The sequence below is a fragment of the Idiotropiscis lumnitzeri genome, chromosome 11 (assembly GCF_059441095.1).
Source record: "Idiotropiscis lumnitzeri isolate Australia: NSW breed Sydney's pygmy pipehorse chromosome 11, RoL_Ilum_1.0, whole genome shotgun sequence".
NCBI lineage: Eukaryota > Metazoa > Chordata > Actinopteri > Syngnathiformes > Syngnathidae > Idiotropiscis > Idiotropiscis lumnitzeri.
In genome coordinates, this window is record NC_142401.1 from 19,740,933 (window position 1) to 19,756,513 (window position 15,581).

Here is a 15,581-nt window from a genome sequence, read left to right on the forward strand (position 1 = left end):
TGTATCAGTCTTCCTCATTATGGTTACACACAGTGGTACAATTCGTACCAGATGCGGTATTTAAAGATGCTAAATCAGCTCAATTACTTTGTATGTCCTCATACTGCTCCCATAATGTTACAGACTTGGAAGACCTAATCCTGGGTGGGACCTGTTAGTAGATGAGCTCAGCTTCCACAAATGTTTATGTGAGCTATCAAGTTAGCACAGTTTTTCTGCTCACGAATCTTGAGTAAATTTGGGTTCTCATTCCTAAAAAGTTGCATGTGTTTTATTTTAATTATTAGCCTTATATGGACCATTGAGGAGTCCATTCAGTCACGTTCATAATGGTTGCATGATCGTTAAAGGTTTGTGTAGGAATATTATTTGTCCCTCTTTCCAGAGTGTGTTGTTATTTTTCTGACACGTTTGTTGAAGCTATCAAGCTTTATTATTGTCGGCAGGCACATTTAGCCTGCTCGTCTCCCATACTGTGTTGCCTCACTAATTGGCTGTGCTGAGTGACAATTCACATCTTTAAGAAGATAATGAGGCAGGCATTTTAACGCTTAACAGCAACTACAAACACACTGTGCTGGAAAGATCACCAATTATTGGCAGGCTCGTTTCCATGTTTAGTTTTTTTTTTTTTACGTGAATGGTATAATAAAATGTTACATGGATGCTTACGTGTGCCAGTGCATCATTGATTACTGAGGCATCAGACCTAGATAGATGTGGCAAATAAGCCTCGATATGCACTTGCACGACACCGCGACTTAATGGCTGGAGGAACAAAACATTCAGACACTTCCTTGAACGAGGAGATATGCTCTTATAGCACCTGCACAAATCAACACATCCTCTACTCCTCACTCTACATCCTCTACTCCTCACTCTATCTGTCATGATCATGTGAGCTTCGACACATGCCATGTCATGCAACTTCAGTCATCAGTGTCGCTGAAGGATCTGTTTGCTTTCTCAATTATTTGATTCCATGGACATTATTATGTTTGGTTATTGTGGAATGTGTGCTTCTGCCCCATTGAGGAAACAATTACCAGGGAGACAATATCCATCGTGCATTAGCCCTTAAAATATATTTTTTTATTCTTGGTTAAATAAAAGGATGATTGCCCAAGTAGTTTTAGGATTAAAAAATATATATTACTTGGAATATAGGAAAATGTACTTTAATTCACAAAAGAAACAATGTGTTCCCATGCCAGTCACAAATCATAGGGCGTCTCAATTGGATCTGCGATTGACTGATGATCAATCACGCAAAGTCAGCTCAGATAGGTTGCCACTCCTCACAACTCTGGCTAAAAAAAAGAATGAATGGATGGATGAATGCTTCTTTCTTTTGATGTGCTGGAGAAACATCCACGTTAAGCACTGGTTGTAATGTTGGGAAAAAGGTTTTTGTAATCATTTTTTATCCCTGTCTCTTATAATAAAATTAATTGACTGCAAATTTGAGTTGCAGCTGAAGCAAGAAATATTGTATTGGAATAAGAAGAAGGGATACATTGTTGATCTTTAATTGTCGGTTATTTACACATGGCTACTTCCTCTGACCTTTCACTGGAGAAGTCAGTTACTGCAAATTGTGATGCAGACAGTACGAAATAAAGGACATAAGTGAGAGACACAGAGGCAAAAGACATCCAAATAACAGGCTGCATTTGGTACAGCACACGGGTACTCATAGTCAGCAAAAGGCAACTGTATTGAAAAAAAGTGAGGCAAAAAGACAAGGTCAAAACTCACACATGGGGAAAGCTCACAGTGAGTCAGTGTCGAGAACAAGGACAGCTGGAATGAGACGACAAGGTACAATGAACTGGTGACGAGACAGAATGAGGCACAAGATTAAACTACATGAGGTAATCAGAGGTAAGGCAGGTTATGACAATCAGGAGTGGGTGACCTCAAGAAAAAGTGGAGGGATAGGATTGGTTGAGGTCAAGGTTTTTTTTTTTATATAAAACATTAAAAATACAGTAAACAGTGCCCAAAGTGTTGTATATAATAAAAAAAATATGGCAACAGAAAAAAAATTAAAAACAATAAGATGCCCATCTCAGTCTTGTGCTAATAGTCCGGGCTTCCATTTATCCATTATCTGATCTGCTAATCCTCAGGAGGGTCAAGAGGGTGCTGGAGCTGATCCCAGCAGTCCACAGGCAGTAGGCGGGGTACAGCCTGGACTGGTTACCAGTCAATCGCAAAGCATATAAAGACGAACTACCATCTGCGCTCACACTCACACCTAGGGACAATTTCATGCTCAATATACCTACCATGGATGTTATTGGAATGTGGAAGGAAACCAGAGTACCCAGAGGAAACCCACACAGGCACAGGGAGGACATGCAAACTCCACACAAGAATGCTGAAGCCGGAACCGATACTACAAGCTGTGTACCGTGAGGCCATCGTGCTAACCAGTCGCCCACCGTGCTGCACACGCTTGTGCAAACATTTTTTATTTCTTGTGAAGTGACGTAAATGAAGCCGTGCAAAAGTTCAAAAGTTTAGATCCAGCAACCGCAAACACTACTCAACCTTGAACAGGGATATTTTAAAAACAAGGTCTCTTACTGGAACATACACACAACATTTCGGACAGCTGTACAGGAGCCAGTTCGTTCAGAGATTTCACCCCAAAAAAAACCAAAAAAAACATCCAGTTTAATTTTAAAAGACACAGGACACATAACATGTGCAAGCATGCACACACAGACTCAGTAGACGGTGTCCTGTGACTTCCTTCAGGTCTTTGAAAAAGCCCAAACATGAAGGATCTCGGATTATGGCATATAGAAAAAACATTCTTACACAAATGATAAAGAACACTTAAAGTATTTTTTTAGCAAGAAAAAAAATCTACCCAACTCAACATGACATTCAAAGAAATATTGTACATGTCAGAGAGCTTTGTGAAATAAACAAAGCGCTGTCTTCTAGCTCCATTCATGTTCTGTCCAGGAACAGATAGATGTTCTTGTAATTTTAACTTTCCCAGTAATTAACCATCCATGTCAAATGAAGTCTCCTCAAGTGTGAAAATAATGAAATCGAGAAACACCTGGGTAGTATGTTTGTCTTCTCAGTTTGGCTCAGTAGACATGAAATATATTGTTTCCCCACACTGATTCCATCAGTATTAGAGGGTAAATGGCAGAAATCGATGCACCAAAGAATCCGCTTATATGAGGGGGTTGCAAGGATCCACAAGCGATGGACCGATCCATAGAGGTAGAGTATTATCATCTCGGTATGCAGTCAGCCCGTTTTCCCCAAGTGGTGCAGTAGTGTAGAATAGCAAGGCTTATAAAATCCTTTTTAACTGTAAACATCCATAATTTAATGTATTTATTTATTTAATAGAGTGATCCAATTGATCAACCCCTTGTTGTGATCAGCCGATTTTCGTGGAAAAGTACGATTGGCATGATGTATGTCAATCAATATGGATCGCAAAAAGTGATCACCCACAGCTTGTAATTTGGAATCAGCAGCCAACTATTGCCTGGCATGTGTGCATTCCTTCACACTGTACAGGCGAGGGGGAAACCAAACAAAAATCTATGTATCATGTCCCGAGGTGTGGTTGTGAGTGTGAATGGTCTGTCTTTGTGTGTCCTGCGATTGGCTGGCAAAATTTTGGGGTGTAACCGAATTGGTGTGAGCGTGTATATATACACACGCACACGCACACACACACGCACACCCGGACACGCATACACAAACACACATATATAGTCGACAGGTCTGACAGGTATGAGCATGTAAAATTTGTGAATCGTTCCTAGTTTCGGTTAAAGTTCCTGTGATGAAACAAAGGCCTTATAGTCGTTAGGTCAGTGTTGTGTTGAGATGACCACTCCAACAGTTATCTCTTTATTTGTTAAGTCAATAACTAATCACTTCCTGTTTCTCAAACTTTTGCATCACCTCTGCTGTCTGAACAGCTGCTGTCACAGGTAATACTAGCCTTATTTGAAAGCTAAAACCATCTCAATCAATACACACCCCAGGGCAAGGACAGAGATTGGGGAAAGCGGAAGGATAACAGGATGCTACCTAATGCAATGAAATAGACATTACCCAATGCTCTCAATCTGCCAGGGCATGAGTAATCATAGACAAATTCATTTAGGAGCCCAGGAGCCTGGTATTGCTTTCAATTAGGGGCCAGAGATTAGAGCAAGTGGGGTGCACAAAGTGAGAGTCAATGTGGGTGAGTTGACACACAAAGAAATTCACAGCGCGCTAACATCATTTTCAACTGACGTTTCCAATTTGTTGCCTTTCCACAGCGTGTTGAACAGCTGGTGCAAGCAATGTGATGCTCACGTATCCAGTTCTCAATTAAATGTAGACAATGATCTTTTGGCCACCATCAGCGAAATATATTGTTGCATTCAGTGCCAGAAACTCGAAGCAGGAATGCATGCAGGAGGCAGTATGTCATGTTCTTGTTGTTTGTGGTAATGTCCTCCCCCAAAAGAAAATAAAGAGAGTTTAAGACAATGAATTCTTTACAGTGGAGCTTCTGATGGGGAAATCATGATGTGGTTGGGGATTTGATCTCTCTAATGGCCCAAAATTCTCTTAGTGGCCTATATAGTGTCAGGTGTTCATAGTAAAGTATATTTCCCTTAATCCTGCTAAAAGTCAGGGAGCCCGACTCTCACCTTATTGGCTGAGCTCCAGTATTAAAGACTGGTGTCAAAGGAAGATGGGCTCCTTGACATTTCTGCCGTGGCTTTCTCACCAAGTATATCTTTTTCAAAAACTCTCCTGAGAGTGATTCAACTGCTCTTCTAGCCTCAAGCTTTAACACTGGAAATTTACTGTCAAAGGATGTCTCTTCAGATGTAAATAGAACTTGTCAGCATCCTCATGAATTGTCAGACATGTTTTAGTGTCCCCTGTCAGCTCACACTGTGACTGACACCGACTGCATATTAGCTGTCTGGAATGTACTTGAGAAGGAGGTCAGCAGTGCATAATCAGAGAATTTATAGTATAGTGTGACCATACGTTAAAGAAAAAACAGCCGTTTTATGATCATAACATTTTCAGCCACCGAACAGATATGCAGACGAGGTTGCTCATTTTTTCAGCAGCTGCCTCCGTTTAAGGCAGTTGATGTTTATTCTATAAGAAATGTCTCATTTTAATTCAGACCACTTGGCAGCCTTGCTTTTCGCGGATAAGCTCTTGTGCTGAAATGCTGCTTGAAATATACTTCTGAAGACAAATGTGGCGCAGTGTGCACCTCTTGTAATGCAAATCTGCTTTTTTTATTTTCACAGGTATATATGGACCGGATGAGGGCTGGGCATCAGCCTATCCAGAATGTAAGGAGAAAAACCAGTCACCGATCAACATTGTGGACCAAGATGCTAAAGTGTCCACTGAGTTTCAGGAAATTACATTGGAGGGCTTCGAGACTGAATCTTCAAATAAGACATCTATGAAGAACACTGGCAAAACAGGTAAAGTAAACATACACAAGTCACAGGTTTTTCCAAAACTCGGGAAGAGAATACAATATCCCACCACATGTTGCAGTTGGTCCTGTTTTATACAGCGGTAGTGATTCAAGGTTTCTCTTTGCCTTCATTTTAAATATTCAATGTATAAACAAATGTAATGCAAATAAAAAATTTAACATGTAACATGTTTTCTTCAAAATACGAAATGCACACGTTTAATCCTCTCTGAATCAATTTGCTTTAGATTCTCAAATGTAGCCCGGACTTTGAGAGGTCTAGTGCCCAACGACAGCTGGGATAGGCTCCAGCACGCCCGTGACCCTTGTGAGAAGTGGCTTGGATAATGAATGTATGGAGTTTACTTATTTTAGCTTAACTTCAAAGCCATCAACTGTGAAATTATACAACCAAGTCATTTTGATGTGAGATGCAATTTAACATTCAATTAGCCTTCATTAGTCTAAAAACGGCATTCTGATTAATATTTTGTTTGTGAATTATGAGTTAAGAAGCTAAATCCACTTGTTTTTAGCCAGCTCAGTGGGTAGCCATTTTGTCTCTTGCGTCATTTGTAAATTTATGACAGTTGATGCTCAGGTTACATTATATAACATTTTAAAAATGTAACAGATTGAAACTATTAAAAAGACAAGACAGAATACTGAGACTTTAAACTAGTGTGACACATCTAATAATCCTTGTTCACATACACATTCATTTCAAATATTTACTGCATCACACCCCTTCTTCTGAATATAAAACATGACAGGTACAATATGAAGCAAGACATTCGTGATGAAGATAACAACCTATTTTCATTCAGACAAGCTAAATTAAAACAAGGGCAATGACTTTATGTAGGAATCAAAACAAGGCCATCTGCATTCAGTTTTCTTGGCATCTCATGGACCCACATTGACTGCAGCAGGAATTTTGAAATCCCGGGATGCCAGTAAAATGGATGTCAATTTCTCCTCAGTTGAGGCTAGTTGAAAGGCAGATGTCACAATTGGTTAGTAAGACTCCTGACAGCATTTGGTCTGAGTCCCAGCACTAAACTGTGTGTCTAGCACAATGATATTTTATGTTCCACCATTTAATCTAGACTATAAACTGAAAAGAGATTCAATTTCAGTGATGCCTGACTTATAATTGATGAAATTTGTTTCAAGCAAAGGACAATAAAAGCTGTATGATTGTTTAACCCTGCAGATGGTAATTTTTTAGTGCAAGGGCTGTCTTGGCAGTTTCAGGAATCAAATTGCCCCTTTTATGTAGTCTGTTGCCTGGCAAAGGTAAAATTTGAGTTGGAGTTACAAAAAGAATTTGGGTGAGGTTTGAGACAATTTGACTTAATTACCACACAAAGAAAACAGCCGTTGAGAACTTTAACAAGAAACATCAGAGGAAATGAGTCAAGGTTTCAATACTGTTCACAGACGATCAGATCTAATCAATCAAAATCAAAACTAATTTGTACAAAGGCCTCAAAATGCAGATCATTCATCAGGATAAAAAAAACCTTTATGGGCCAAATATACAGAAATACACAATAAATGTTTCTCCGACAGTTTGTGCTAGTATTACAGTAACAATCAGTCACAAGGTTCACTTCTCAATAAAACCATGTATAGTTGTTTAATTTGATACATGGTTGAACATTTATTTTTACAATAAGAGGGGTAAATAATCTCTCTCTTTATATTTTTTAAACAATATTTTCCTTAAATTGAAGTGGATGAATCAGTGCCGGTGCAGAAATGCTCAGATTAAACTCATTCATTCCCAGTTTCAAATTTACATGATCCCTTTTCACTTCCCTTGACAGATCATCTAATTTAATTTAATCTGCTGCTTGTGCAACCACTGTATTGACAAATGTCTGTAAATGCTTCAATATACAGTTGTTTTATTTTGAGTTGTAGGAAGGTGAACAGGGCTGTTTATGTCAAAAAGAGGCAACGCTAAAATATGGATATGCTTGCTTTGTAGAATAAAAGAAAAATTCCAAGAGTTATATCCATGTTCTGGATAAACAGTGGACACAAGAGAACAAATTCAGTTGTGATGCAGTAATATGTTGAAAGCACACAAACAAGAGCCATGAAAGAAAAATGGCATGTAAGGTTCGTCTCCCCCCACCCCCTCTTCATAATGCATGGCTAACAAGACAAATGTCCCTGTCTTTTGGCATGAATAATGCATGCATACCTTGCAGTTTGTAAACGACAGATGAGCGCTTTATCTGCAGAGGGATCACCTCTGCTGAGCACTGTGATGGAATTGGGTAAACCTACATCCTTCAGCACAGTAAACTGAAATTCTTGATAATATTCCTTTGCTTGATGAACTTTTAAACCTGAAGTGTAACATCAGCAAATGAGGGAAATGAAAAATGAATATAAATTGAATATTCTTTGACTGAGTCTATTTTCTAAGAATTCAAGAAACAATAGATGGAGAATAAGATCGCAACCTGCAGTAGAACTGCTTAGTGGGCATAGTTTTGTAATAATTGTTCATAATTCATAAAAGGTTCAATAGTGATCAATGCATGCTGTAGTTTTGCTATGTCTGAAGCATCAAGCAGGCTAACACCTGGATAAAAATGCTTGAGTTGACACAAAGTCACTTTAAAGGCTGATGCCTGGCACCCACTTGGAATTGAGGAATGTACAATATATTTGCGCCTTATGAATTGCTGTTCACAGACCAAGTGGCTGAGCATGCTGGAGCTTTTTTTTTTTTTCATTATTATTATTCAAATTAATTATTATTTATTAATTTATTTTATTTTTTTTGCAAAAAACGTCCAGATGTGCAGATTTGTGAGACATATCCCAAAATACTTAAGACTTATATCTGTAAATTGCAGAGAAAGGTGGCTCATAGGCTGAACAGAAATGCACAACAGATTTTCCTTTCTTTTTTTGCCCATTTATTATTATTTTTTTTAATTATGTATCATTTCCGTTCCCCTTCACAATTATATGCTACTTTGCGTTGTTGGATCACATAACATCTCAATTAAAAACAACCACTTAAGTTTGGTTATAAGGTGGCAAAATGTGAAAAACGTAATCGATATGAGTACGTTTCCAAGACACTGTGAGTACAGTTGTTTCTCAGGGAGCTGGATGCGACGTCTTGTCACATTCACTCATGATGTGTTGATTTTCTCTTTGTGTCTCTTCCTCCAGTGGCCATTATGCTCAAAGATGATTATTTTGTGAGAGGAGCAGGACTACCGGGGAGATTCAAGGCAGAGAAAGTGGAGTTTCACTGGGGGCCAAGCAACGGATCGGAGGGCTCTGAGCATAGCATCAAGGGCCGACGTTACCCAGTGGAGGTAAACAAATTTATGTAACCTACTGTTCCCAGCTAATGTCCAGCACTCGTATGTTTCGAAGCTGAATAATTTTGATTCTTAAAGCCATTCCCTTCATTCACTTCCAATTGCCTCTTTTTTTTCTGCCTTGGTGCCTTTCCCATTACACGGTACAAAGAGTACAGACTGACAAATAAATAGGAAGGAAGTAACCAGTTGATGTAGCTCGTGTCACATCATGAAGACAATACTGTGTGTCACTTTCAGAGGCATGTGATGGTCTGATGTGTAGTGTACTTGATGTCATGGACAAATGTGTGTTTATAATGTGTGTTTTTTTCCTACATATTATATAAACTAAATCTGGAATCCTTCATTTAATACATTAAATTATCTGGGCAGCAAGGTGGAAGAGTGGTTAGCACATATGCCTCAGTGTTCTGAGGTTCGGGTTTTGAATCTTGGCTCTGGCTTTCCTGTGAGGAATTATTGTACTCTGGCTTCATCCCACTATGCCAAAACATTTATGTTAGGTTAACTGAAGACTCATTGTCCATGAGTGTGAATGTGCGTATGAATGTTTTTTTCTGCGTCTTTGCACCTTGCGATTAGCTAGCAAGCAGTACAGGGTGTACCCAGCTTCTCATCCTAAATTAACTAGGATAATCTCAATGACCAGGAACAACTAACAATAGCAAACAAGGAACTAAATCCAAATAGGTACACAAGACAATGAGGAACAACAAGACACGAGTGTGTGGAGGAAGCTGATTGGTTTACACAAGGGACCGGGCTGATGAGAACAGGTGGAAATAAACCTAACAAGCAAGACGTGAAAAAGCTATACAACGAAACAAGACACAATATGAAAAAGTAAAAACAATAAACATACGGTAACAGGACATTGGGCTTTTGAAAGGAGGGTCATGAGTGAGTTTCACAAATGAATGACATGCAAAACAATATATAGTCAAACAATACTAAAACAGTATTGTGCGCTTCTTTGACTCAGACGTCTTTCCGAGCATGTCTGCATGTGTGATCTGATTCTTGGTATGGTGTGCAGTGCAACTACACAGGAGATCGTGACTTGAATCCCCCCTTGAGGGATTATTATAAGTATTCTAATAAAAAAAATGGGGCAGTACAGAAATTATGCATTTGGTACTTGATTATGCCAAGTTATTTTTTTACACTGCTACATTTAGCTGAGTTTTAACTGCGTACGCTTACAAGTAAGTTAAAAAAATTATCAGGAATGTCACCAACTTATGAAGTTTCAGTAAAACTTTTCTAATACCTATTGCCTTAAATGCCACAACTGCTCTGATATTAGTGGTAGTAGCGATAAAATTGTAATAGTACAAAGTATGATGAAACGTAAAACTCTTTTCTGGGTGCACTCTGAGAAGTGGCGCCACAGTACCGGACAATTCTTTGTGCGTGGTTCATAATAACCTTCTGTAATGTCAGCGGACAAAAAGTCAACTTTGACCAGCTTGACTCTGCCATTGTTGTCAAAATGCCTTTAGCTCCAAAGTGCCACAAACATGTAAGCGCCGCATGCATAAAACCCAATCTGCTTGAGAAGGAGGGTAGTTGGGCATCAACATGCACCTATTTTTCGTTAGGAAGAGAAGCTACAGCACGTTTGCACTGTCTATGCATGCAAAGACAAAACACGTCACACACCCTAGCCCTCTATTTGCCAGCAGCCATTGCCTGATTTGACTGCTGTTATTTCAAAGATGGCGCCTTTGATTGGGAGCCTGTTACAGCACCTCTGTTTTTTCATCCATCCATCCATCTTCTGTACTGCTTCTCCTCACTAGGGTCGCGGGGTGTACTGGAGCCTATCCCAGCTATCTTCGGGCAGTAGGCGCGGGACACCCTGAACTGGTTGCCAGCCAATTGCAGGGCACCTCTGTTTTTTCATCATTTAATATTTATTGTGCATTATGAAAACCCATTGTGGACTGTTTCCAGTATTTTTGGCTTTTTTTTTTCTTTTGGCCAAGACTATCTGCCGTTGTTTGCCTATGATACTGGATACTCTGGGTAATGTCTCTCCTGTCTCCCATCATACAAAAATGCTCAACAAGAGGGAATTCATATCGGCACCTCTTGTATACAAAATTGCAATGTAAAGCGATGGTGCATTTTCGTAAGATAATAATAGTTAAATTGGCTCATTATTATGGTGTTATTATTCGTCTTAGTTTCATGCTTTATGTACAAGCACTTTCTTATCCAGTAGCTACAGTTATTATGAAAGTATGAATGCTATATAAGCAGACTAAAGAGCTGGAAAAACGTTTCAATTGATTTCATCTTTTAATGAAATAATCATTACATGCTCACAATGTAACCTTGCATGAATGAATGGATACTTGAAGGAATTTTGATAGACTGTCACCCATGCGCTTGGTGTAAAAACGGACGTAAGTTTTTGCATGATCAGGAGGTGAGGGAATGGCTGTACCACATCTAAACACGTAGCAGTTTAGTGAAAGACAATATGCTTTTTCTAAATCGATTGAAAATAATATAGACAAAGTTGAGGTTAGAATGTTGGCTCGTCCTCTGCAAGCGTTCCAGTTTCTCATGTGAACCCTTTTCAAAATTAATAACCCACCCATGTAACTAGAGTCTTGAAATAAAAAATAAACACGACACATTTCTACTTTTCATACATGAATCTATGTGTAAGTATCACATGTGAGTTTACTGATGTAGTTGAAGCAACCGCAAACAATTTTGAGAGATACAATATCACAAAGTGTTCTGGGCATTCATACATTATTTGCCAGAGAAACATTGCTTTATTATATTGGGACACAAGTTTAATAATAATGGTGGAAAAAATGAACTAGAAGTGTGGCCTCTGGTGCGGTTTCATATTGCCACAGTGGCAACTGTGATATGGAAGCAGTGTGTGATTGCTGTTTAGCCCTTGGTTCAACTTTATTGCCTGCCAACTACATATCACAATGCTATCTCTGCGGAGGAAGAATGAAAAAGTAATATACAAACACACATGCATGCATACATCCCACACACCTTAATACACTATTATATGAACACATGGCGGACAAGGACAAATATATAGATAGGAGCCAGTGTGATCTTTGAGGAAAATTACATTTCCTGTAACATTTTTAAGGTGCACACCATCAGAAGATTCCAAGTTATTAGAGTGGTGACAATGGAAATGTGGTTTTTGTAAGTAAGCACGGACGTGCACACCCACGCACACGCACACACATGCAACTAATTAATCACAAAGAAATTCCATGCTTAATTGTGATTAATCACATTTTTCAACTACTGTTTTTTGTGAAGCTTATAACAGATATTTACTTGAATATCTTGGAAGTAATACAAAATCACCAAATATGAAGTATATTTAATTCAGAGACTACATTTTCTTTTATATATTTATGGCGGAGTGATAATATGGAGCAATTTGTTTATTTATGTAAAAAAACAAATCCAAAAAAGAATTGCATAAAGTGAGAATTTGTATTTAATCTTAGTATAGTAGCTCCAAATGGAACCTAGAAAAAGTTTTACAGTGATCACTAGTGATGGGAAATGAAGCTTCAAATTTGCTTCATGAACCAGTTGTTGTAGTTTTTTGAATCCTCTAAATGGCACTGTTGTCTTAAATAAAGGGGTTTAACAAATGGCAATTTAGTGTGCTTTCACCCAATGTTGAACAGAGAGGGCCATCTAGAGGAGTATAAAAAATAACAACTGATTCATGAAGCAAATCTGAAGCTTCATTTTCCCATCACTCGTGATCATTTTATGAGCTTTATTGAAGAAAAATGTAAAGTGACATATATTCGCAATCCAAGGGAAAAAGTCGTATTTTCCAATTCTTTACCGGTAGATGTTGTCCTAATGGTGACGCTGCGCAGAATAGTGTAAATAAAAGCCATAGATGTGTATAGTTTTGCGAAGAGTGTGTTGATCATTTGGAAATTGACAGTTGAGTGTTGCAAAATTACAAAGCAGTGATTGTGCTTTTAGTTTTGCAAACTCTATAAGTGGTTTTGCGATGAATATTAATTGTTTTAGAAATTGTGCTAAATACGTTACCATTAGAGTTAAAACATTTGAAAAAAAACCCTGTAAATTAAAGCTTTATAATGTAGGATATCGGGTCAAGTCAAATTTCTGTATAGCATTTAATTACAAAAGAGACTCAAAGGGCTTCACATTCCCACAAATGACAAATATCAATGACATCTCTAGATCTAAACCACCCAAGAGGGCGAGGAAAAAAAATATTTCTGCTACAGAGACCTAAAGGAGACATATCAGCTAATCACAAATTTGCTGGATCAATGACTACAGCATGTGTAACATATGCAATGCACTTGCTTCAGAAAGTTAGGTCATTGCATTTTATTAGATCGCCACTTGATAGCTAGCGAATTTTATACACTGTACCTTTAAGTAGTGATGGGAAAATGAAACTTCAGATTTGCTTCATGAATCAGTTGTTATTTTTTTTTACTCCTCTAGATGGCACTCTGTTCAGCATTGGGTTGAAAGTACACTCACTTGCCATTTCTTAAACCCCTTTATTTAAGACAACAGTGCTATCTCGAGGAGTCGAAAAATACAACTGGTTGATGAAGCAAATTTGAAGATTCATTTTCCATCCCTACCTTTAAGTACAGCTATTCCGGTGCTGGCCTGTTTATTAAGTGAAGGAAGATAAATTAAATGGAATAAATTAAAAGGATTCCCTGAGTAGCGGTGAGTGTTTTTCAGCACAGACTTGGTCACTTATTTGTGACTTCATCAGGTAAGCAAAAAAACAACAACTCCAAGGCCTGAAATTACCTAGTACAAGTTGTCAAAAAGGACCAGTTTTTGATTCCGATCCCTCACCTGCACCCAACATAGTGATAATCCTCAAACGGGGCATCTCAGTGTGGTATGCAGGGTACCCGGCCGCAGACAAAATAATCTCTGCACAGAGCAGTGGCATGCAGTCACGGCCTTCAAGGCCACATTTCCAGAAGCAAACTGGCCTACATTTGCAACTTGCTTGAAATTTTATTTCCAATAGTCCATTATCTTCTTTGCACAGTGTGTGCCCTTGGCTGCACAGCTTCTGGTTTGTGAGTGTTATATCTATATTTTTTGTCCAATGCGGTTTCTGCTTCTATATGTTGTTTGTATGTATGTCAGTGTAATCTGCCCAGGGCCTTCATCCCGAGTGCCAGCGTATAACAACACATGGGCATCAACAATGGCAATAACAGTTTTATATTTTTTTAACAAATCACATTTCAGATGGCCTCATGATGGCTGGCTGGTTAGCATATCTGCTTCACAATTCAGAGGTCAAGAGTTCAACACATATAACAATACCCACCTTCTGCAGACCTGGATCGGGCCAGATATTAGGTCACTCTGCTACTGACAGAGTTTTCAAGGCGTCACAAGATCAGTGATAGCCTCCTGCGTCCTAAAACAAAAATGCCGACTCGTGACACCAGTGCAAATCACTGAACAGTACCAAAGATCTCACACGTACCAACTGCACCATATTAGCATTAGTTGAACAGTACATGCTAGCTTTGAAAAGGTTTCTTCCCCACGGGGATCAATACCTTCAACCTTCCTTTCGCTTTTTATCTGCAATATAATTACATCTTTTCTCATCTATGTATCAACATTGGTCAGAGAAAACTGTTCCGGACTGGCATTTATTTTCTTATCTGCAGGTAATAATACTTTCGAACATGAATTCAAGAAAAAAATTTGATAGGGTAGGGTTAGAATACTGCAAAAAAGTGACGTAACACTAAAGCACTCTTGTAAAAAGTTGTGTAATACAGCTTTCCCTTGTCAACTGACCTCAATTCAGTCTTTGTGTGATGTGCTTTTCCCAGACGGATTGAATGCATGCAAGCTGAAATTCATGTTGCTCAGGAAAAGAAGAAAAAAAACAAACACAAGTCAGTCATCGCTTATCAACTGCCGAACTCAGCTGAACTTGGTCTCAATTTAACTTGGGCGCTTCCGTTGACCCATCAAATCTTCTACACTAATTGTCTTCATTAGTGTTGCAGAGTGTTGCTGGAATTTTTTTTTTACCAGCCAATCTTAGGGCACGTACAGACAAACAATTATTTACTTACATTCACACCTTCGGGCAGTTACGATTCGTCATATAACCTTATGTTCTAACCGTTCATTATTTTTGCTTGTAAATCTTCATTCAGACTTTTCAATGATTCCATTCAATTACTGAATTAATTTTATTTTCTTGGCTTGTTCTTTTTTTTTTTTGCATCTTCTACCCTTATTTCAGTGGGAGGCGGGGAAACGAAGGGTCGGTGCAAGTTTTCCCCATGAATGATGTATGATTTACAAGCCTTGCCATTTAGTAATTGTGGCATAATGGGGCCCCTGAATGGCATGATGAAGTAGGGATTTACTATTCCCATACCTTCTGTTTTAAACGGTAATGTTCTGTTTGATATGCCAAGCACATCTATCACACATATCTTCAGCTGGAGTGCCTCACTAAACGTGTGTGCACATCTGTGCGCGCGCATGTGTGTGTGTTGAGGGAGAGGGTGTCATTGTTTGAGTTTTTTTTTTTTTTTTTTATGGTTGAAATATTCTTAACCAGTGTTTCTTGGTTGTCAGGTTGTGCGCAACACGTTTTAAGAACTTAAAAAAAAATAAGAAAATATTTTTTCACTCAAATATAATTTCATTATATA

The 15,581-nt window shown here is 38.5% G+C and overlaps 1 protein-coding gene across 3 annotated transcripts in view; it reads left to right on the top strand.

The window, feature by feature from the left end:
* The window catches only part of LOC148327800 (receptor-type tyrosine-protein phosphatase gamma-like), a 456,824-nt gene that overhangs the window by 306,720 nt on the left and 134,523 nt on the right, over positions 1-15,581 (top strand). For all 3 annotated transcript variants that reach the window (XM_088308318.1, XM_088308319.1, XM_088308320.1), the window contains 2 exons: positions 5,316-5,498; positions 8,699-8,847. In XM_088308318.1, coding sequence (XP_088164444.1) covers positions 5,316-5,498; positions 8,699-8,847 — 332 coding nt within the window. The remainder of the gene's footprint in view (positions 1-5,315; positions 5,499-8,698; positions 8,848-15,581) is intronic.